Raw genomic sequence first — 19,225 nt, 5'->3', positions numbered from 1 at the left:
GGTCGTGTTTCTGTGAGAGATGAATAAAGTTATTTAAATTTGGTGTCACGTGATGAGCTACCGGCTGCAGGCAGGCAGAGGTGTGCCGGAGAAGCATGTCACTGGGTGTGAGCTATGGCTGAGCAGGTAGAGTTTAGCGGCCTCACAGCTTTTCTGGGCGGGGGGTTGTCACGAATCCTGTTTACTCCTCCATTATTGTATTGCTCTATGGGGGACCCCTCTAGGAATGGCAATTTAAAGGGATTCTCCAGCTATGCATAAACCAATTGGGGCAGATTTATGAAACTGGCCTTGTTGCCCGTAGCAACCAATCTTTTTTTCTGTGCTCTGAAAATTAAGGCTGGCCTGTGATTGGTTGCTATAAGCAACAAAGCCAGTTTTGTAAATCTACCCTGTGTTCTCCCTACGGGCTGTTGGTGCGGAGGTGATGATGTCATTCATGTGAACGTTGCGGCCAGCTTCTGTGTCCATGTGAAGCTGAGGATTGGCTGTAACGGTCACATGTAGGATGTATGTGATGTCATCGCTACCGGGAGTTTTTCCAAATATAAATAATTACGGTACATTTTTCAGAATTTTAAAGAGAAACCTCAGGGCAATTTGAGACACTAAGGCCTGGTTGTCATCTGCGCTCGGTAAGCGTACTCCCCGAACGGAATACCAAACACAGATGTAAACCACCCACAGTAAGAGCCCGTGCACACGATGTAACGCGGAGCTCATTCGGACACGTAAACCCGTGTCAGAGTCAGTGCTTCAAAACAGAATCCCGTTGACTTCAATGGGTTCCGTCTAACGCGCGCTACACATTGAAATCAATGGGAGGCTTTTTAACCCATTGATTTCAATGTGTTATGCGCGTTAAACGGAACCCATTTAAGTCAACGGGATTCTGTTTTGAAGCGCTGACTCTGACACGGGTTTAAGTGTCAGAATGAACTCCGCGTTACATCGTGTGCAAGGGCCCTAAGGAAATCGTGACTGAGTCTTTGACAAGTTGTTGAATTCATGGTCGTATCCATTGGCTGATAAAGACACCACTGTCACCACTAAGGGAGCGTTCACACTGCCGTCGGTGTCCGACATGTAGTGTCCGCTCAAAATCTGTCACGGACACTAGGAGCGGACACTAGATGTGTCCGTGACACCTGTCATTCACTGGAATGGGCATCGGGTGCGTTCTTTTGCACTCCGTGCCCGTCCTTCCCTGTCCGCAAGAGAAGATGTCCGACTTCTCAAGCGGACAGAGGAACCCTGCATGCAAAAATGAATGAAATCTTTAAAATATTGCGAAATTGTTTATTATTATTTGTATTATATCATGTCCTCTAACATTGGTGGCGTTATATATCATTGATTGGGAGTATTGGGATCCAGTGTGATCTCCTGATTGTTCTACAAGGTGTGGTCTCTGCTGGGTCAACACATTTATCATGTCCTGCCTTTTCCCTGTAATAACCCAAGATGCATGTTTTGAGGTTTAAACATTGCTGTTATGTACTTGGACTCTCCTTCATGTCTGCTAAGACCACCAAATACCAAAGACCACTATAGGAAGCTTCAGTAGAAACTCAAGGTAAACCAGAACTATTACTGTAAGTTCACACAGGGTTTTTGGATGCCAGTGCAGTGCACTCCTCTCTGGATTAGGCCTAAATGAATGGGCCTAGTCGGGAGGGAGCGTCTTCAGGCGGATGTTGTGAGGCGACTCCGCCTGAAAAAAAATGAGCGTCTCACTACTTTTTTTTCTGGGAGCTGGAACAAACGGCTCCTGGAAAAAAGAACTGACCAGCTACGGCCTCAAAATCCTGACCAAAATACCCCGTGTGAACTTAGCCTCATTTAGGCTTGGGCTACACAGCTTACTTAGCTGTGACTCTTTCAATATTGTAAGTAAATGGAGTCACATTTAGGCCCCGTTCACAAGGGGAGCCGCGTCACAGTAGAGCTAAAATACGACTGTCGCGGCTTCCGACCGTTGCAGCTTCCCCTCCGGAGTAGGCTCAAATGACTGGGCCTAGTACAGAGGGCGCTGCCGCGAGGCAGACGCCGGGGCTGAATCAGCCACAGAGTCCGCCTGAAGAAAGAGCAGCTCATTTCTTTTTTCCGTGAGCAGCAACATGCCGCTCACGGAAAAAAGTAAACTGCGGTCTACGTAGACCTTCATAGTGAGGGGGCGGATTATGACGTAGATTCAGCGCCATAATCGGCCCCCTCTTGCCCCGTGTGAACGGGGCCTCAGACCATCAAAGGATACTATAGGAAGCTTCAGTAGAAACTCAAGGTAAACCAGAACTATTATTTAGGCTTGGGTTACACAGCTACTTAGCTGGGACTCTTTCAATATTGTAAGTAAATGGAGTCGCATCAAGACCTCGAGATGCTGCATCTCCAGCACTGCTCAATCTTTTTGAGTCTAAAAGCCACAGTACCTTTAGGGTCCATTCACACGGAGGAAAATGATGAGGAATTTGGTGTAGAATTTCAGTCCTGAAGAAAAGCCTCCCATTGACTTCAATGGGTTCTGCTAGCTTTTTTTTTTTTTTTTTTCCACTATCAGAAAAAGGAAACCATTGAAGTCAATGGGAGGCTTTTTTTTCAGCGCTGAAATTCCACACCAAATTCCACACCATTTTCCTCTGTGTGAATGGACCCTTAGGGGTGCAGTGTGACTCCATTCACTTGCATTAGCGAAGGAATCGCAGGGTGAAATGACTATCTTTGGCCAAAGTCGCCATGTAGCCTGAGCCGTAAAGACATAAAGCCCTGTATTCTCTGATTAGTTTCATTGTAGCAGCACTCCATCATGATCTTATGTCTGACAATACAAAAGCAAACAAAAGAGTTTAAAAAATGCTGAATTTTCACAAAAATGATCCAAATTTGTTAATAAAGTATATTACAAAATGTATTAAAGGGGTATTCTCATAACTCTTGTTCTGCAGGCTCTGTGCTCTCTTCACTTCCTGGATTTCTCGGCACATTGGTGGGCGGGGTTTCACTTGCTCTGCTATCTAAGTCTGCAGTCAGTAATGAGTGATTGGTTGTAAATGTATTACCACAGTATAAAGCTGATGTGGAAACTGATGTAGCAGAGCTGGATTTGAGTCAGCTTGCATTACATACAGAGGTAACGGACTCCTTATCTCAGCCCTTATCAGCCAAATTCAATTAAACCGGCTGATAGGTGGAAAAGCTGAAGATAGACAGCACAGTAATCTCCCCCTCCCCTATCTGAGGAGCTCTGTTGCTTGTTAAAAGGGTTTTCTATGTTAAATATATTGATGACCTTAGGATTGTTCATTAGTATCATGTCAATGGAGATCCACAACTTGTCATCCCCACCGTCCAGGAGCTGAAACCTGGAAGCTCCATTCTCCTTGTAGTAGCCGAGGCGAATCACTGCAGCTTAGCGTCCATTCAGAACAAGGAACGTTCTCTCATGGTCATTCACCCGATCACCGGCAGCAGCGGGGGCCGCATCAAACAATGAATAATCAGGTGTCATTTCTTGTGCATTTTGAGCAATTAGGAACTGGAGACCAATGGGGGAAGGGGGGGTCCCAAGCAGAGGGTCAGGGGGTAACTACTCCTTTATTCATATTTTTGAGCCAATTCTTAACTTTTTTTCTTTACAGTAACATCTCTACTTACAAGTGAATAGTATCTAGATATATATAGAACGTTTTTGACCTTTTTTTATTACGTGTTTCAGGATGGAAGTATTGAAGATCGACTCTCACAAGCAAGTTTATTCAAGTCTCAGGGCAACACGTGCTACTCTGAACACCGCATACGAGAGGCTGTGAGTCTGTACCACCGCGCCCTCCTCCAGCTCCGTAGCCTAGATCCTCAGTTGCTTAGTCCTCTGTCTGGTCTGGGCCCACAATCTCTTGAGCTCTCGTCTCAGCAAATGGAGAAACTCAAAAATCTTCAAGCAGATTGTTATAGTAATTTAGCAGGTATATCAAGGTTCTAAAGATCTGGCAAATGTAAAAGATGCAATATTTCTAACAATTCTAACCAGCCTTTCTGTCTTTTAGCCTGTCTCCTGCAGAGTCAACCCCCAAAGTATGAACGTGTTTATGAATGCAGTTTACAGGCCCTAAAAATCCAGCCAGATAATGTGAAGGCGTTATATCGCGCCGGTGTCTCCAGCTATCACTTAAAAGACTACAGCAGAGCCTACGATTATTTAACAAAAGCGGCTTCCAAACAACCAAAAGGTAGGATTCTGCAGCACTTGCTTTATATATCGGCTGTCAGATCATTAAAATCGCATTTTTTTTCTCAATCACACGTAGGAATAACCTTAAGAAAGCCTATTCTTGTCCAACCTTTAGATGTGTTCTCCGAGCAGTCGTTCGGTAGAAATCCCGGTTTTGTCGGTATGCAAATGAGTTCTCTCGCAGCATCGGAGGCGCCGCCTCCATTTTCTTCAGGAATGACCTCTCTGCGCATCTTCTTCCGGAGCTGGGTTCAAACTTCTAGGCATCGGGCCTTGGGCAGAGCAGACTGTGCATGCCCGCGGCCACAAGAAAAATGCCCGCCTACACAGAAGTTTGAACCCAGCTCCGGAAGAAGACGCGCAGAGAGGCCAGTCCTGAAGAAGATGGAGGCGGCGCTGGAGAGTTCTCCCCGCAGCATTGGGGATGCCCCCAGTGTTGCCAAAGAACTCACTTGCATACAGACAAAAACCGGGATTTCTACCGAACGGCGGCGCAGAGAAGACATCTAAAGGTAGGAGAAGAATAGGCTTTCTTAAGACTATTCCTACGTGTGATCGAGAAAAAATGTGATTTTAATGATAGAATCCCTTTAAATGAGCGCTGTGTGTACAGCTATGGAAGTCATCATGGTGCAGCTACTTCACAAACCGGCAGTCATGTGATCTGCTGGGGGCGCTGCACTGTGCATATTTTCTGTAGTGCATTCCACTTCATTTTCCAGCACTGTTTTGCAAAGAGGAATTCTCCCTTTGTTGTTTTCGGCAGACCCCATTACAGTTTATACTTTCCACTAGAGTTGATTCGAATACTAGAATCGAATAACTTGCTCCATAGGAATGCATGGGAGCGGCCGGCGCTTAACCACTTGCGGTACAGCAATGCATTCCTATGGGAGCGGAGGTATTCAAAACTATTCGAATCTAGTATTCGAATCCTCTCTACTTTCCACATGTAACTGCTTTTTAAGCGGACAGGGTTTCCATTTCTCAGGTCCCCAAGCGGACCTGAAGCACGGAAACCGAAAAGCTAGTGTGAACCTAGCATAACAGAGGCATGAACAGCATAGAAAAAAATGTGGCCTGAGTCTAGCCTCACGTCGTGGGAACGCAGCTTTTTTTGTTGCAGATTTTGCTGCGGTTTTTTGAGTCAAAGCCAGGAGTGGATTGAGCAAAAGGTAGAAGTGTAAGAGCTTCCTATATATTTCCCATTCCTTTTGTAGCCACTCCTGGCTTTGGCTTGAAAAAAGCAGCAAAATCTGCAACAAAATAAAGTAGCGATTCTGCAACATGGGGACTCAGCCTTATAGAGCAAATAACAGTGTATCTTTATTGACGCTACAGATGCATGGGGTGTGGAAATATTCAGATTCCCCTAAGGCAGCACCCGTGCCACCCAGGATAGGGTGCATGTGTATAGATGTTCCAATTCTTCTAAAGCAAAATTAACCCTGTATTTCCTGCTAAAACACCAATGAAAACCTCCTAGTATCCAAAACATAATGACAGCGTGGTGGTATAATGGCAACCAAATCAGTTTGCTTTTTATCTACATCTAAACACTAGTTTAGTTTGCACCACTAGCCCCGTACTTAGTCGAACAGTCTTGGATACTAAAATAAAACAACGAATTCATGCCCCCCACTACATGTTTAACCATTTTTGTGGCATCTTCAGCAGTATGGGGCTTAGCCAAGTGTTTACAAGAAAAAATAAAAAAACGAAAGGGGTTCGTTCACACTGATAACTTATGCAGACAATGGCTAGGTCACTATGGATGCTGACACCAGACAACATTAAGAAGTCTCAGTGGGGCCTTACTGTCTCACGGTACCCATAGTCTTAATCGTGCTTCAATAGGTAATCTACATTCCCTACAAATGGGTTGAAATTCTATATTTTTCAACCTAAAAAATGTTTATATTTACAAAAAAATCTCACCCTTTATTTTACAATCCTCTCACGCATTGATTTTCTTTCACAATGTAAAATCCTTTACAATGTCACCACTTTTCATATAGTAACAATATGCTTTTCTCCCTCCTTTCCTCTCATAGATACCAACATCAGACGTTATTTACAACTGGCGGACGCCGCCATCAGCGCTTCCCGGGCAGAGGAGAAACAGCGATATCAGGGCATGTTTGACTAGGGATTGTAAATTTCTACTTGTGGATTGTCTCTAAAGTTTAAATGAAATAAATGTAAAAACTTTGTTTATGTAACAGCAGCTCTCGGTGTCTTCATGTTCCTATATGTTAGTGGCCAGACCTCACCTGTCTTCCCTCTGGTTGGTCGGTTTAGCATGCATCAAACACCTAGCCCGCCATAGGGCCACCAGATACTTTGTGAGACTACCTTCCTCCTTACCTACAAGTAGTTGAACAGTTTAAAGGGGTTTCCCATGAACCATTTTTAAATTTGTAGGTAAAAGTTAATCATTTGTAATTAAAACATTTGTGGAATTTTAAATATTTTTTTAACCATCTTGGTGCTGACATTTTTTTTCCTTGATAGCTTGCAATGGAAACGATGGTCTAGGACAGTGATGGCGAACCTTTTAGAGACCGAGTGCCCAAACTGCAACCCAAAACCCACTAATTTATCACAAACTACCAACACAGCAATTTAACCTTAAAGGGATTCTACCATTAAACTACTTTTTTTTTTCTAATTACCACGTCAGAATAGCCTTACGAAAGGCTATTCGTCTCCTACCTTTAGACGTGGTCTCCGCTGCGCCGTTCCGTAGAAATACCGGTTTTAACCGGTATGCAAATGAGCTCTCCGCAGCAATGAGGGCGGGCCCCAGCGCTGAAAGGCCGATGAGCGCATCCCCATTGCTGCCCGAGAGCTCTTTCCTGCGCCGCCTCCTTCTTCTGCAGCAACTCCGCCTCTTCTGGCTTCTCTTGCTCTTGTAGTTCTATACAGGAGCATAGAGAGGCCACCCCAAAATGGCCGCCGGCTGGCTCCTGTATTGAAGTGCAAGAGCGGCTACCCAAAAAGGAAAGAGCTCTGGGCAGCAATGGGGACGTGCTCATCGGTGTTTCAGCGCTGGGGCCCGCCCTCATTGCTGCGGAGAGCTCATTTGCATACCGGTTAAAACCGGTATTTCTACGGAACAGTGTGGCGGAGACCACGTCTAAAGGTAGGAGACGAATAGCCTTTCTTAAGGCTATTCCGACGTGTTCATTAGAAAAAAAAAAAAAGGTAGTTTAATGGTAGAATCCCTTTAATAATGTGCGGATCCACAATTGCACACAATTACAGACCTGCTTTAGGCCGGGGCCCCATGGACCAGAACGCCGCAATTTGCCCCTGTGGGAAAAATCGTGGCATTGTACAGTGCAGGCAAAGTGGATGGGATTCATGTGAATCCCAGCAGCACACTTTACTTTTCTCAAAGAGGCTATTGGCGTGTATTATTAGGAAGCAGTCAGCCCTCCCCTGACCATTACTACTCCTACAGGTTTCTCTGTGTAATTCAGCCAGGAGTAAATGTAAAATGGCAAATAAACAGCTGATCAGAATATCTATCCTAGCACAATAAATGCTTACTGCCCCTCCCATCATCAATAACACTACTATCTAACAGTACATAGTAAACTCTCCTTACATTGTAGAAGCTGCTGGATTTCCTCTGTGTCTGCCGTATACACCCAGAGAAAGTTGTGTGCAGACATGTAGAGGCTGTGAGGAGACCCAGGCCCTCCCCGCTCCATGAAGACAAAACAGGCCGCCCTCCCTCAACTCACTATGAACCAGGCTTGATTTTGACTAAGGACAAAATCTCCTAATTGTGGGAGTGAGGAGCAAATTAGCCAGAAGGGAGACGGCCTAGTGGCAGCAACACATGTAATCCTTTATATGTAATAGAACTTCTAATACAAAGACATTTTCTAAACAGACATATTAGCGGAGTCGCTAAGAAACCATCACTTACAGGACACGTTACTAAAATATATTGCGGCTGCATTCTTGACTGTATGTAATTCTAGCGTTGGGCAATTCATTGTAAAATAACCAAAACTGAAAGCCAGATCAGTGAATCAATCGATTATTTCAAGCATTTTGTGTCTTACATTACCATTGACTAAAGGGTATGTTACTACCTGTATACTACCGGGTTTCCCCGAAAATAAGACATCCCCCGCAAGTAAGGCATGGGGGAGCTTTTGTTAAATTGCCTAATATAAGCCCCTCCCCAAAAAAAAGGCGTCCACAAAAAACACTGCAGCCGGCTGAACACTGTGTGCGATGTTCCGTGTGCACGGGAAAGCCGGCTGCTGCCTCTGCTGTGATACCACTGTTCCTGCTGCTGTAGGATGAGCTGGGAAAGCATTGAATGCTGCGGGGAGTCCACTCTCCCAGCTCATCCCACAGCAGCCGGAACAGTGGTATCCCAGCAGAGGCAGCAGCCGGCTTTCCTGTGCACATGGAGCACAGCGTTCAGCCGGCTGCAATGCCCAGTAAGTGAGGCTCTCCGGCGCAACAGCTGGAAGCCTAACTAATCTCCACTAAGCCCAGTCCACAACTTCCGACACAACCAACAGCAGCACCAGTGCTGCTACGAAGATGGGGAAGGTAAGTACCATACCTACCCCCCCGGACCACCTACAACCAGCAGTCATGTTGGCGCTCCACTAATGAAGCGCTGGCATGACTGCTGATTGTCCCCCGCTCCAGCCGCTGCATAAGACATCCCTCGAAAATAAGACCGGTCCTATATTTCGGAGGAGAATTTAATATAAGACACTATCTTATTTTCGGGGAAAAACTGTATGTGGATAGGCGACCAACCTAGACAAAATTCAGTTGCATATAAATAGGGGGATATGGTATGTAAAAAGCTAAAATAATCCTTCACTACTCATAATAGAGACAAGTTGTTCTAATAATTGTGATTTTTGATAAATCGTCTGGCCAAGAGTGTACTAAAAAAAAAAAAAAGGTACAGTTATGCTAAAACATTTATTTTACAAGGGAAACAATCAGTAAATAACATTAAAAGGTTTCTGCAGCAGTCACCAGCTATAAAAAAGAAAACAACAAAAAACAGGTCAACAACGATGGAAACGGAACTGCGGAGAGGGATTTTTTTTATTTTTTATTTATTTAATTTTGGAGAAACCAGCTCAAGGGAAAATTTTACAAATGAGGGAAAAAAAAAAAAAAGTTTCTACTTTTATACTTTAATTATAGTATAAACATTTTTTATATATATCTGAGGTCCAGATGGAGCGGAGTTATCCCGAACTTCTGCAGCGAGATTATCACAGACAGAAAAAACAATGAAAAATGTTTTTTCAATGACTTTTCATAGGTTTTTTGCTGCCTTCTGTGATAAGATATCACACTGCGGAAGTTTATACCAACTGCAGAAGTTCAGGTTAACTCTGCTACATCTATATATAATATATACACTGTATATATTTACATAGACAATGACAACACACTTGAAGGTCCTGTTAACACAGCAGGATTTAGAGTTTTTTTTCCGTGGATTCCGCAACTCGAGACTCCCCACTGATCAGACCCAGTAATCTGGGCCTAATCTGCAATGGAAAGCCACCACCTGCCGGAAGAGGTCCACCTTAAGTTCCTCTTCTTGAAGACGTGTGTGTCTGCAGACAGGCAGCTACCATACTTTGTTCAGCCCCTTCTGGCTCCTCTTAAAGGATTTAACAGTCAGCAAGTCACGGAATGATTTTGTCCGTGTGAACGGCCCGTCTGACAACGTCGGACATTGCAGGGTATCGCGTGAACCTTGCCCACACCTTTCAAGGTTTATCTCTGAGGCTGCAATTCTAGAGTCCTTCTTCAGCATGACACGACTAAGAAATCGTCCCCAAGAACCGGTGGAGTGTTTGCGAACATCCACCAGGCTAGAAGATAGTGAAGTGACTTGTGGTGAAGAAGGGCAGCTAACATGGCTACCAGATGGTGGAAAGGCTTGAGCTGGGCGCCTGGGAGTTGGTGGACCAAGGTCTGGACGTATGGTAGACCCTCCTGGCTTGCAGCGGTATTTAAGGGCCAACTTGTAGATATAGCGTTCAGCTTTTTGCCGCTGTTGGATTGCGCAGAGTGGAGGGGTGCCAGCATAGGGATAGTCACAGGAAGTCGCATCGAAACTTTGCGAGAGGTCAAATCGAGAAATTGAAGCAGATCGTAAATAGCCGTCCAGGGCACCTATGGGAAATAAAAATACGGAATTACATTTTATATAATTAAAGGGATGTCTAAAAGTAGGTAGATTTATTTAAAAAATTAGGATTGATACCAGTCTATTCTTGGGGTTCCATGGGCCATACCAAATATTTTAGCCAACAATAATATAATGTACAAAATATACGTGAGTGACATGGGCGAGGGGGAATGTTAGTCAAGATTTTAATAATTCCCCTTAATACATCCAGATGAATGTAACGCTTGGCCGAGAGTGCATGTATTCTGAATGTGGTGAGGAGGTGGCAGCCAGACACCTCATCTTCCCAATCTTTCTTTTCCCTAACAGATTGGAGGACCCCATACACATAAGCTTGGGTTCATATCTGTTCCAGGTGTCCTTCTGGGGCAGATAAAAGAACAGATATTTGTCGGGACCAGTTATAGTCAATGTGTCCCTTAGGCTACATTGGTGTCTGCCATCTTTGCGGTTCATGTGTCTGTTCTGGTCCTCCAGCACAGATAAGAACTAAGCCCAAGTCGGTGGTCCGGCCATCATGAGCGGGTTCAAATGACTTTGCTCTGATGTGCACAGGAGCCATAAGATGAGAGAACCCGCTATCAGTATACATTACCTGCAGACATTGGCCTCTTTGTTTGAGCCATTCCATTTTGCAGCTCCCTTTTCCTTTCCAGACTACAATCTATAGACCTGGGTCTCATCCCAGAGCTTCTATGTGGGGACATCAATGAGACAGATGTGTGACATGAGATATCACTACAGAGGGAAGAACGGGATGACGATGTGGAGTCCAGGTCGCTTGTATCATAGAAGCCTGCAGGAGAGATGGCACAATAGGTTCATACATGCTGAATGTTCTACACAACCATGTTGGTTTCTATCCAGAACTATACAAAATGCAAAGACTTCTTACATTCTTTTATAACGATTTTCACACTAGACCGCTGCAGATGTCACCTGTACAGAAGAATCATCACATTCTCCCACTGCTCATATTCTTTGATAATACTGTATTAGGGGCCCGCTTGCGAATAATTCACCTTAAACATCTCGTCCCTCAAAAAGTAACAGATCACCGAGGGCTCCTCTTGTGTTACACCATCCGGGTAACAAGTGGAAAGATCCTCCAAATGAAGCTGTACAGTATACACTCCGTGCCTATTGACTTTAAGGGGTTTGTCCACAGGATAGGCCATTAATGTCAAATTATTTGGGGTAAAACACCCGGCTTATCTAGCTGGCAGAAGCTCTGGTCCAGTTCAAGTGAATGGGAGCAGAGATAGGGGGCGTTCACACTTGCGCCGCTGTCCACCTGCCGTGAATCCGTCAAAATGGCAGGAAAAACAGCTTGGGGGATGGCTTTCCGGCAGTCAGTTTAAAAATCCCTTTAGTTTTAATGGGTTTGTAAAGGAAACCACCGGTGTCCATATGCAGCCTCACGCCATCAAGCTGGGGTTTTTCTGCACGGACACAAAGTCCTGCATGTCCGAGCAAAGGACACCGGCAATTTGCTTTAAAACCCATTGAAATAAATGGGTTTTTAAACTGACCGCCAGCAAGCCGTCCCCAAGCTGTTTTTTCTGCTGTTTTGGCGAGCGGACAGCGGCGCAAGTGTGAACACCCCCTTACAATTCACCAACACCACACTCTGTAAACTGTAGTGGTGGTGCCAGGGAGCAGAGCACTGTATACCTCTTCGGATCAGCTGATCAGTGCATGCTCCAGGTGTCAGACCCCACCGATTACATACTAGCGACCTATCCTACAGATAGGTCATCAGTAGGGGCAACACTGTGGCTCAGTGGTTAGCACTGCAGCGCTGAAGTTATGGATTCAGATCCTGCCAGGAACATCTGCAAGGAGTTTGTATGTTCTCCCGTGTTTGCATCACTTTCCTCCCATACTACAAAGACATACTGATAGGAAAAAAAATGTACATTGTGATCCCTATATGGGGCTCACAATCTACATTTAAAAAAAAATGATAGGTCATCAGTATCCAATACACATAAGGTGTTAACTCTTTAATAGCATCTTTCGAGTACCTGAGCTATGGGCTGACAGACAGTTCCCATTCATCCTCTTTGTAAACAGATCACTTGTAACTCCAGAACTTCCCAATCGGAGCCGAGGTCCCGAAGATCCAGATCCAATCCTGCGCAATGATGCAGTTTCAGTGGGAAACACGGACAGCGGCTGGAGGGAAAACAAAATGGTTAGGGAGACATAACATGGAGATCTAGGAATTTATATATACTTGGCCCAACCAATGTGGTTATCCAGAGCTTCCAAGTCATGTCTGCAAACCTGAAGCATCAAGTTATTAACCTTAAAGGTAGATCATACAGTAGGTGCAAACGATAGAGATACGTCATCACAAGTCGATGCAGACACGAGATAAAATGAGCCTATTAATCTGAAGGGTGAACAATACATGTATGTGCCCAATAATGGGACGCGGCCCTATAGGTTACCATTAAGCAAATAATGATTTTGTATTGGGGGGTGTGGAGTGGGGGGCTACATTCTATAGGATACAATGAGACTACAACATGCAACAGGTACTTTGGCCACCGGGTGGCACAGTTTTACCAAAATGTGGATCAAGTCAAAAAACAACCTGAACTGCTATAACAAGGATACAGTAATACAGGTAACAGCTTCAGTCATAGGGTCCAAAACCAAGCTGTCATGTGACTGTCCCTTCCTTAAAGTAGCAGCATTTCCCTAAAGGCGGGGTTTAGAATTTGCATTTGGAGACTCCATTGCAGTGACCACCAGAAACTATTGGGCGAAAAAGGTACTGCAAGTCTGACTATTTCTGTTTGAGGGAGTCTTCGCACGGAGTAAACGTGCGTGTATTTTTGCAAAATTTTTTTTTTACACGTGTAAAAATACGCCTGTAAAATGTCATTGAACTCAATGGGAGTCTTATTTTTTTACACGTGTATTTTGCAAAAATACACGCGTGTTTACTCCGTGTGAAGGCTCCCTAACACAACGGATACTCTACAGATCCCATTACAGTCAATGGAGTTTGACGGTCCCCAATGTACTGGTCCTCTAATGGACCAGAGCAACGGACAGCCAGGCGGAGATGTCAACATAATGTGAGTGGAGCAAGAAAAAAAACGACTTCCACGTAACTTTACTTTAGATTCTACGCAGAAGTTGTAAGATTCTGATACATCATATGGCCAAATCCTCATGTAGAGAGATGCAGCTAAAAAAACACACTAGAAAAAAAATAAAGCACTTGCACACTGAAGTCAATGGAGAGCGAAATTTTGAGGGATTCCGCTATGTGACTATACAGTGCATACCCATGTCATGAGGGGGAAGCCGACTTCCGGAATGGAATACCGAACGCAGATGTGAACCGGGCCTAAGACAACCTTACAGGCTACAGTATGGAGTCCATGAAAGGCTAAGAGCTGTTGTATATGGCAGTCTGTAATAGAAGGGATTCAAAATATCTCATTGTCCTGCCTATATATTGTAGGAAGCCTCCAAAATGTAAGGATAGACCTAATGGCTGCCTGTCCCTAAGGATTGGGTCTGTGAAGGGGAAATAAGGCTCGATCTGCACTGACATTTGGGAAATCCAAACCATCATTACACCCCAAAAATGGGGGGGGGGGGGGGGGGATTGTGCATTGATAAATGTCCTGGTCATAGTTTCGGAGGAGCGGTAATGTCACCTTTTACCCCTCAGTGATAGGAAGACTTTGTCCTGCAATTAGGCAAAGGCTCGCTCGTAACACACCTTACACAAACACACACCTCTTACACAAACAGGGAGATACAGGAACACAGAAGGTATCGGATGGTAACCTTCCTAAAAGGTGCATTCAGGGATAAGGCCACTTCCTATGTATTTATGCTACTGTGTGGCTATCATAGAGTGTAAGCTCTTGGGTCACCACCACATACGATGCTACAGAATAGACATATAACACATCATCTGACTCACCAAACGGTCTTCACTTTGCTCCAGGTTATAGTTAGCCTTGTCTAGTCCTTGACCTTCTGTTCTGGACCATGTAGATGGTCGGTGGCCGGTGACCCTATCGGACGGTGCTTGGTTCTGTCTGCTTGCAGTTTGTGGATGGTCCATGGAACTTTCCTGGCTTGGTTCTTTGAAGGTCTTTGACGTTCTAGGTGACGCTACACTCCATTGAGTCGGCTTTCTTGGAGGAATTTTGACCTGAGACACTTCTACGAGGTCATGTATGAGATCTGAGTTCTCTGAAGGAGTGATCTCCTGGAAGGTCTCTAGATGACATCTTCTCACTCTGATCAGAACCTCGTCCTCTGCACTTCGTCTTCTCTGATCCATGTCCAGGTTCTTGCTTCTGCTTTCCCTCTTCTTTGGACTTCTTTGCTCCTCCAGAACTTCTCTGACCTTCTTCTCTGTCTCTTCTCTCATGATTTGGAGCTCCTTCAGACCTGTGGTGGTCACCTCCAGACATCTGTTCACCCATGCACGGGTATGAGGGGAAGTCTGAGGCTTCATAGTCTGAAGGCAGATCAGATCAGTGGGTTTACAACTCCTCGGCCATGTATTCCAGGCTGCAGACTGGTCCTGGAGAGCAGAGCATGGACCCCCAGGGAGCTGCTGCAGACCCCAGCAGCGGAGCAGCCAATCAGCGCCGGCCGGTAATTGGATCCTGGACGTCAGGTCCGAACAATCACTTTCCGGATGCCAGCACTTAGACAATGAGCGGAGATTGCAGATTTGCAGCCTGGGCTGCTCCTTGCGCTGCTATGGCTCGGGTTTGCCCGCTTGTCGCAGTCTTGCGCCTCCAATCTCTGCACTTTAGATCTTCTCAGCCTTTGTCTTGTGCTCAGCACAGGCGCCGGGGATTTAAAGCCAGTGACGTCACAGAGGGCGGGAACCTGCAGCCTCACCTCATGGACGGGGGCAAACTTTCCCCGGCCCCGACTACACGTGTGTGCGCAGTATGTACCATGTATGTACCATGTATGTACCTTGTATGTGGCTATAGAAGTATACATACCCCAAGTGACCCCAAGTTCTAGTTGTCGATTCTGCGACTATAAGTCTAGGACTACATCTCTATGGTGTGGTATGCGACATGGCGTGACAGTCGCAGGCAACATACTAGGACATGGTCGACATGTTGCAAATATGTCGCAGCGGAAATGCCACGACGAAAAATGCTGCGTATTAAAGTACCGGCAAAGTGGATAATTCCGGCTAATCCCATCCACACATTGCAGAAAAAATGGCAATGTCCGACCCAGAATGTCCGTCCTTTTACGCAGCAATTTGCTTAGCCTCAGGCCGGGGCTGCACAGGCCGGAAACGCCGCAGCGAATCCCAGGCACACTTTGCGGTTTAAACCGCAGCGCGGACAAGCTGCGATTTCCAAAACCGGTAAATCGCATCATGTCATTGATATCTACGGAAACGCTGGCAGCTTTCCCATAGATATAATTGTAACAGAAAGTCCACGGAGGAAAACACAGCGAACTTTCTGTTCAAAGCGCTGCAGGAAGAACCGCGAGGCTTTAGCGCTTCAGATCGTCCCGTGGGCCATAGCTTCAAAGAGGTGTTATGGCCTCAAATGCCTTGGAATTTCTAATGACTTATCCAATGGATAGTATCCACAAGATGCCACATAGATGAGCTGATCTGTCAGACTCCAGAAACTACAGCAGTGGACGGATAGTGGCGTCAGCTCTGCTACAACAGAGTATATAGCAACAGAGCTGCAATCTCATCCACTGTATACAACTCTGCCCCTATTTCTGTCTTAGATAGAAGCAGACCACATCCACTGCTGGAGTTAGTCGGATCAGCAAATCTATGCACGTCAGAAACCCTCAGATCAGATACCAGTGACTTAAGCATCAAACGCATTTGGGGCTGGAAAATCCCTTTTCTCACACTGTATAGATATTATACATTAGTATGTAACCCATGCATTATTACAGGTAGTGGAGATACAGTGTCACATGGAGGAGAGTCACTGTGACTATTATGTGGAACAATAGGGGATTCATTTACCGACATGTCTGTATATATATCCTACTAATATTATAAATGTGAAAGTTTGGATGTTTGTTACTTAATTACACAAAAACGGCTAAACGGATTTGAATGAGATTTGGCACATAGATAGTTTGTGCTTTTTATCCCAGTAAATGACATGGCTTCATGATTGTTATGAATTTATGTTCACATACTACACTGTTCTTGGCAGCAGCTCATCTCAGGTTCTGATAAAGCCAGGGCTGTTATCTCTCTGTGTAAACACTCAGCTAACCCTCAGTGGAGTTTGTACACACATTTGCATATTATCTGATCAGCTCCAGGCAGAGCTGACAAACTGACATGGGCAAACACCTTTAATCTAAATTGGCAGTTTGCCAATTTTAAACATGCCTGGAAAAAGAAATACTAATTTGTCACAAACAACGAGAGCTATGAAGGTAGCCAGAAATCACAGAGTTCTCAAGCGGAGCAACAACACGCTCACCATATGGTGTCCCAGCGAGCTGCTGAGATGCCAGAACAATCACAGGCACAGCGCGAGGAACGAATTCAGCGGCAGGCCAGCTTGATAGCTGTCGAAACACCGGACCAGGCGGATCATCAACGCCAACAACATGCTCATTATATGACGTACCAGCGAGCTGCAGTGATGCCGGAACAATCACAGGCATGGAGTGAGGAACAAGTTCAGCAGCAGGCCAGCTTGAGAGCTGCCGAAATGCTGGAGCAGGAAAAAAATCGACAGCAGCAATTTGCTTAATATAGGCGGATTATCGACGCCAACAACCCGCAGAGGCTAGTGTATATATATATATATATGTTCATCTATACAGTGTGATCTATATGTGTGTCTCTATGTATTCATCTATACTATATATCCACTAGTGTGTGTCTATATGTGTGTTTCCATATGCTTATCTATGCAGTGTGCGTGTCTATATATGTGCTTCTATATATTCATGTATATATTTGTGCTTCCATATTCTCTCCTATACAGTTTGCGTGTCCATAGGCAGGGTAATGTATGCTTTCTGGATTAGAATGAGGCTTTTGTGCCTGGCCCTATATAAACTACTTGTGTCTGTTGCACAGAAGCAGAAAAGCAGCCCCCGGGCTATTGACTTTCCTGAGCTCTTTATCTTGCACTGAGCTGGAGCACAAAACCTGAGACAAAAGGAGCAGCAGGTGAAAAGCTCAGACAGGTCGGCACACTACCTGCCATAGCACAAGGTTATTGTTGTGTAATCTCCCTGCTATACCATATCAGCCTAGAATACATAAAGCCACATTCACACTGCCCTCTGTGTTGACAGTTGCAGATATCTGCCATTAATTCCAATTAAAAAATTTTTATACCTTGCAATATATATATTTTTTATAAAGTTGTACCAATCCCTTTCTATTTTCGGGATACTTGGGTCTGCAGTTACAAGGACATCATAACTGTGGTAGTTAAATAATGAAGTTTTCATTTAGCATGGGTTATAGTGTGGTTTTACGGGTGAAACATTTATTTAAGATAAAAAAACTGCATAAATTTTTCACTGTACCCAACTGCATTGTGTGAATACGCCCTTCCTCAGGTCTGATTCACACCGCTATACTATGTCTATAATATACGGACTGTATTACAGCCATATCTCCTGTCTTGGCCACAAGCTATCTGTATCATTATGTATGATGTTCTAAGTCCGGGTTATTAGAACGGAATACCGAACGCAACTGCAAGCGCTGTGCAATGAAAGCACACAGACCCCATAAACTATACTGGGGTCCGTGTGCTTGCCGAGCACTGCCCATATGAATCATGCAGACAGGAAAGTACTGTAGATTGTGAACAACTTTCCTGTCCGCATGATCCCTGCGGAGATCTTGCTGCAAGCACATGAACCCCAGTATAGTTTATGGGGTCTGTGTGCTTTCACTGCACAGCACTTTCAGTTGCTTTCGGTATTCCGTTCAGGGGGTCCTCATGTGGACTCCCCCAGCCGGATTACCAAACGCAGATGTGAATGAGGCCTTAGATTAATGTCAGCCAAACATGGGAGAACTAAGTGATCATCTAATGTAATGGGGACCTCCTGACTCTCCCCTGATGGCAGATGTCACGGAGACAAGGATCCTGATGCCTGATTCTTATTTTTCTGAATGGAGACAAGAGGTCTGGCTCTATTTGTCTTCCTTCTTCCCATAGAGAGCATATGCAAGCGTGTGTATCAAGAAGTTAGGAGGAATAAGTGTAGGTCAAACAACCAATAAAATGCATATACCATACATCCACAGACAGGCTGAGATTGCAGTCATACTTCAGAAGTGACAATGCAGTTTTATCATGGCCATCTGGAAGAATTTTTAGGCCACAAATGGACTGGCACATCCATGAAGGAGGGCACTGTTGTGTGTATAAGGCCTATGTCCCTAAGAAAATCCACCAGCCCAAATTCAACATACCCATAATATAGTTATACACAATAGTTAAAGCAAATATAAGTAGAGAAATTATTACTAGCTATAGATTGTAGCAGTAATGGCGTCTCAAGTACAGTCCTATGAAAAAGTTTGGGCACCCCTATTAATCTTAATCATTTTTAGTTCTAAATATTTTGGTGTTTGCAACAGCCATTTCAGTTTGATATATCTAATAACTGATGGACACAGTAATATTTCAGGATTGAAATGAGGTTTATTGTACTAACAGAAAATGCGCAATATGCATTAAACAAAAATTTGACCGGTGCAAAAGTATGGGCACCCTTATCATTTTATTGATTTGAATACTCCTAACTACTTT

The 19,225-nt window shown here is 44.7% G+C and overlaps 2 protein-coding genes across 2 annotated transcripts; one reads left to right on the top strand and one right to left on the bottom strand.

Moving 5' to 3' along the window:
• Positions 1–27: 27 nt before the first annotated feature.
• TTC9C (tetratricopeptide repeat domain 9C) lies at positions 28–6,423 on the top strand. The gene is made up of 4 exons (XM_075281542.1): positions 28–126; positions 3,716–3,962; positions 4,044–4,226; positions 6,283–6,423. Exons 1-4 carry the CDS (start codon positions 115–117, stop codon positions 6,375–6,377), a joined length of 537 nt encoding a protein of 178 aa, XP_075137643.1. The 5' UTR covers positions 28–114; the 3' UTR covers positions 6,378–6,423.
• Positions 6,424–9,845: 3,422 nt separating this feature from the next.
• On the bottom strand, positions 9,846–14,928 carry LOC142214442 (uncharacterized). The gene is made up of 4 exons (XM_075283389.1): positions 14,386–14,928; positions 12,458–12,608; positions 11,026–11,226; positions 9,846–10,414 (listed from the first exon to the last, which is right to left on the bottom strand). The coding sequence occupies exons 1-4, from the start codon at positions 14,926–14,928 to the stop codon at positions 9,864–9,866; spliced, it is 1,446 nt and encodes a 481-aa protein (XP_075139490.1). The 3' UTR covers positions 9,846–9,863.
• Between the last annotated feature and the right edge of the window lie 4,297 nt (positions 14,929–19,225).

Source organism: Leptodactylus fuscus, chromosome 7 (genome assembly GCF_031893055.1).
Source record: "Leptodactylus fuscus isolate aLepFus1 chromosome 7, aLepFus1.hap2, whole genome shotgun sequence".
Taxonomy (NCBI): Eukaryota; Metazoa; Chordata; class Amphibia; order Anura; family Leptodactylidae; genus Leptodactylus; species Leptodactylus fuscus.
This window is presented reverse-complemented; position numbering and strand designations above follow the sequence as displayed.

Bases quoted from the DNA above. Each gene is read 5' to 3' on its own strand.
- TTC9C (XM_075281542.1), top strand. The intron at 3,963-4,043 runs GTATATCAAGGT...TCTGTCTTTTAG, and splicing joins TTGTTATAGTAATTTAGCAG to CCTGTCTCCTGCAGAGTCAA. The intron at 4,227-6,282 runs GTAGGATTCTGC...TTCCTCTCATAG, and splicing joins GGCTTCCAAACAACCAAAAG to ATACCAACATCAGACGTTAT.
- LOC142214442 (XM_075283389.1), bottom strand. From the start codon at position 14,928: ATGAAGCCTCAGACTTCCCCTCATACCCGTGCATGGGTGAACAGATGT. The intron at 12,609-14,385 runs GTGAGTCAGATG...TTTTCCCTCCAG, and splicing joins AGCAAAGTGAAGACCGTTTG to CCGCTGTCCGTGTTTCCCAC. The intron at 11,227-12,457 runs GTACTCGAAAGA...TCTCTCCTGCAG, and splicing joins TCTGTCAGCCCATAGCTCAG to GCTTCTATGATACAAGCGAC.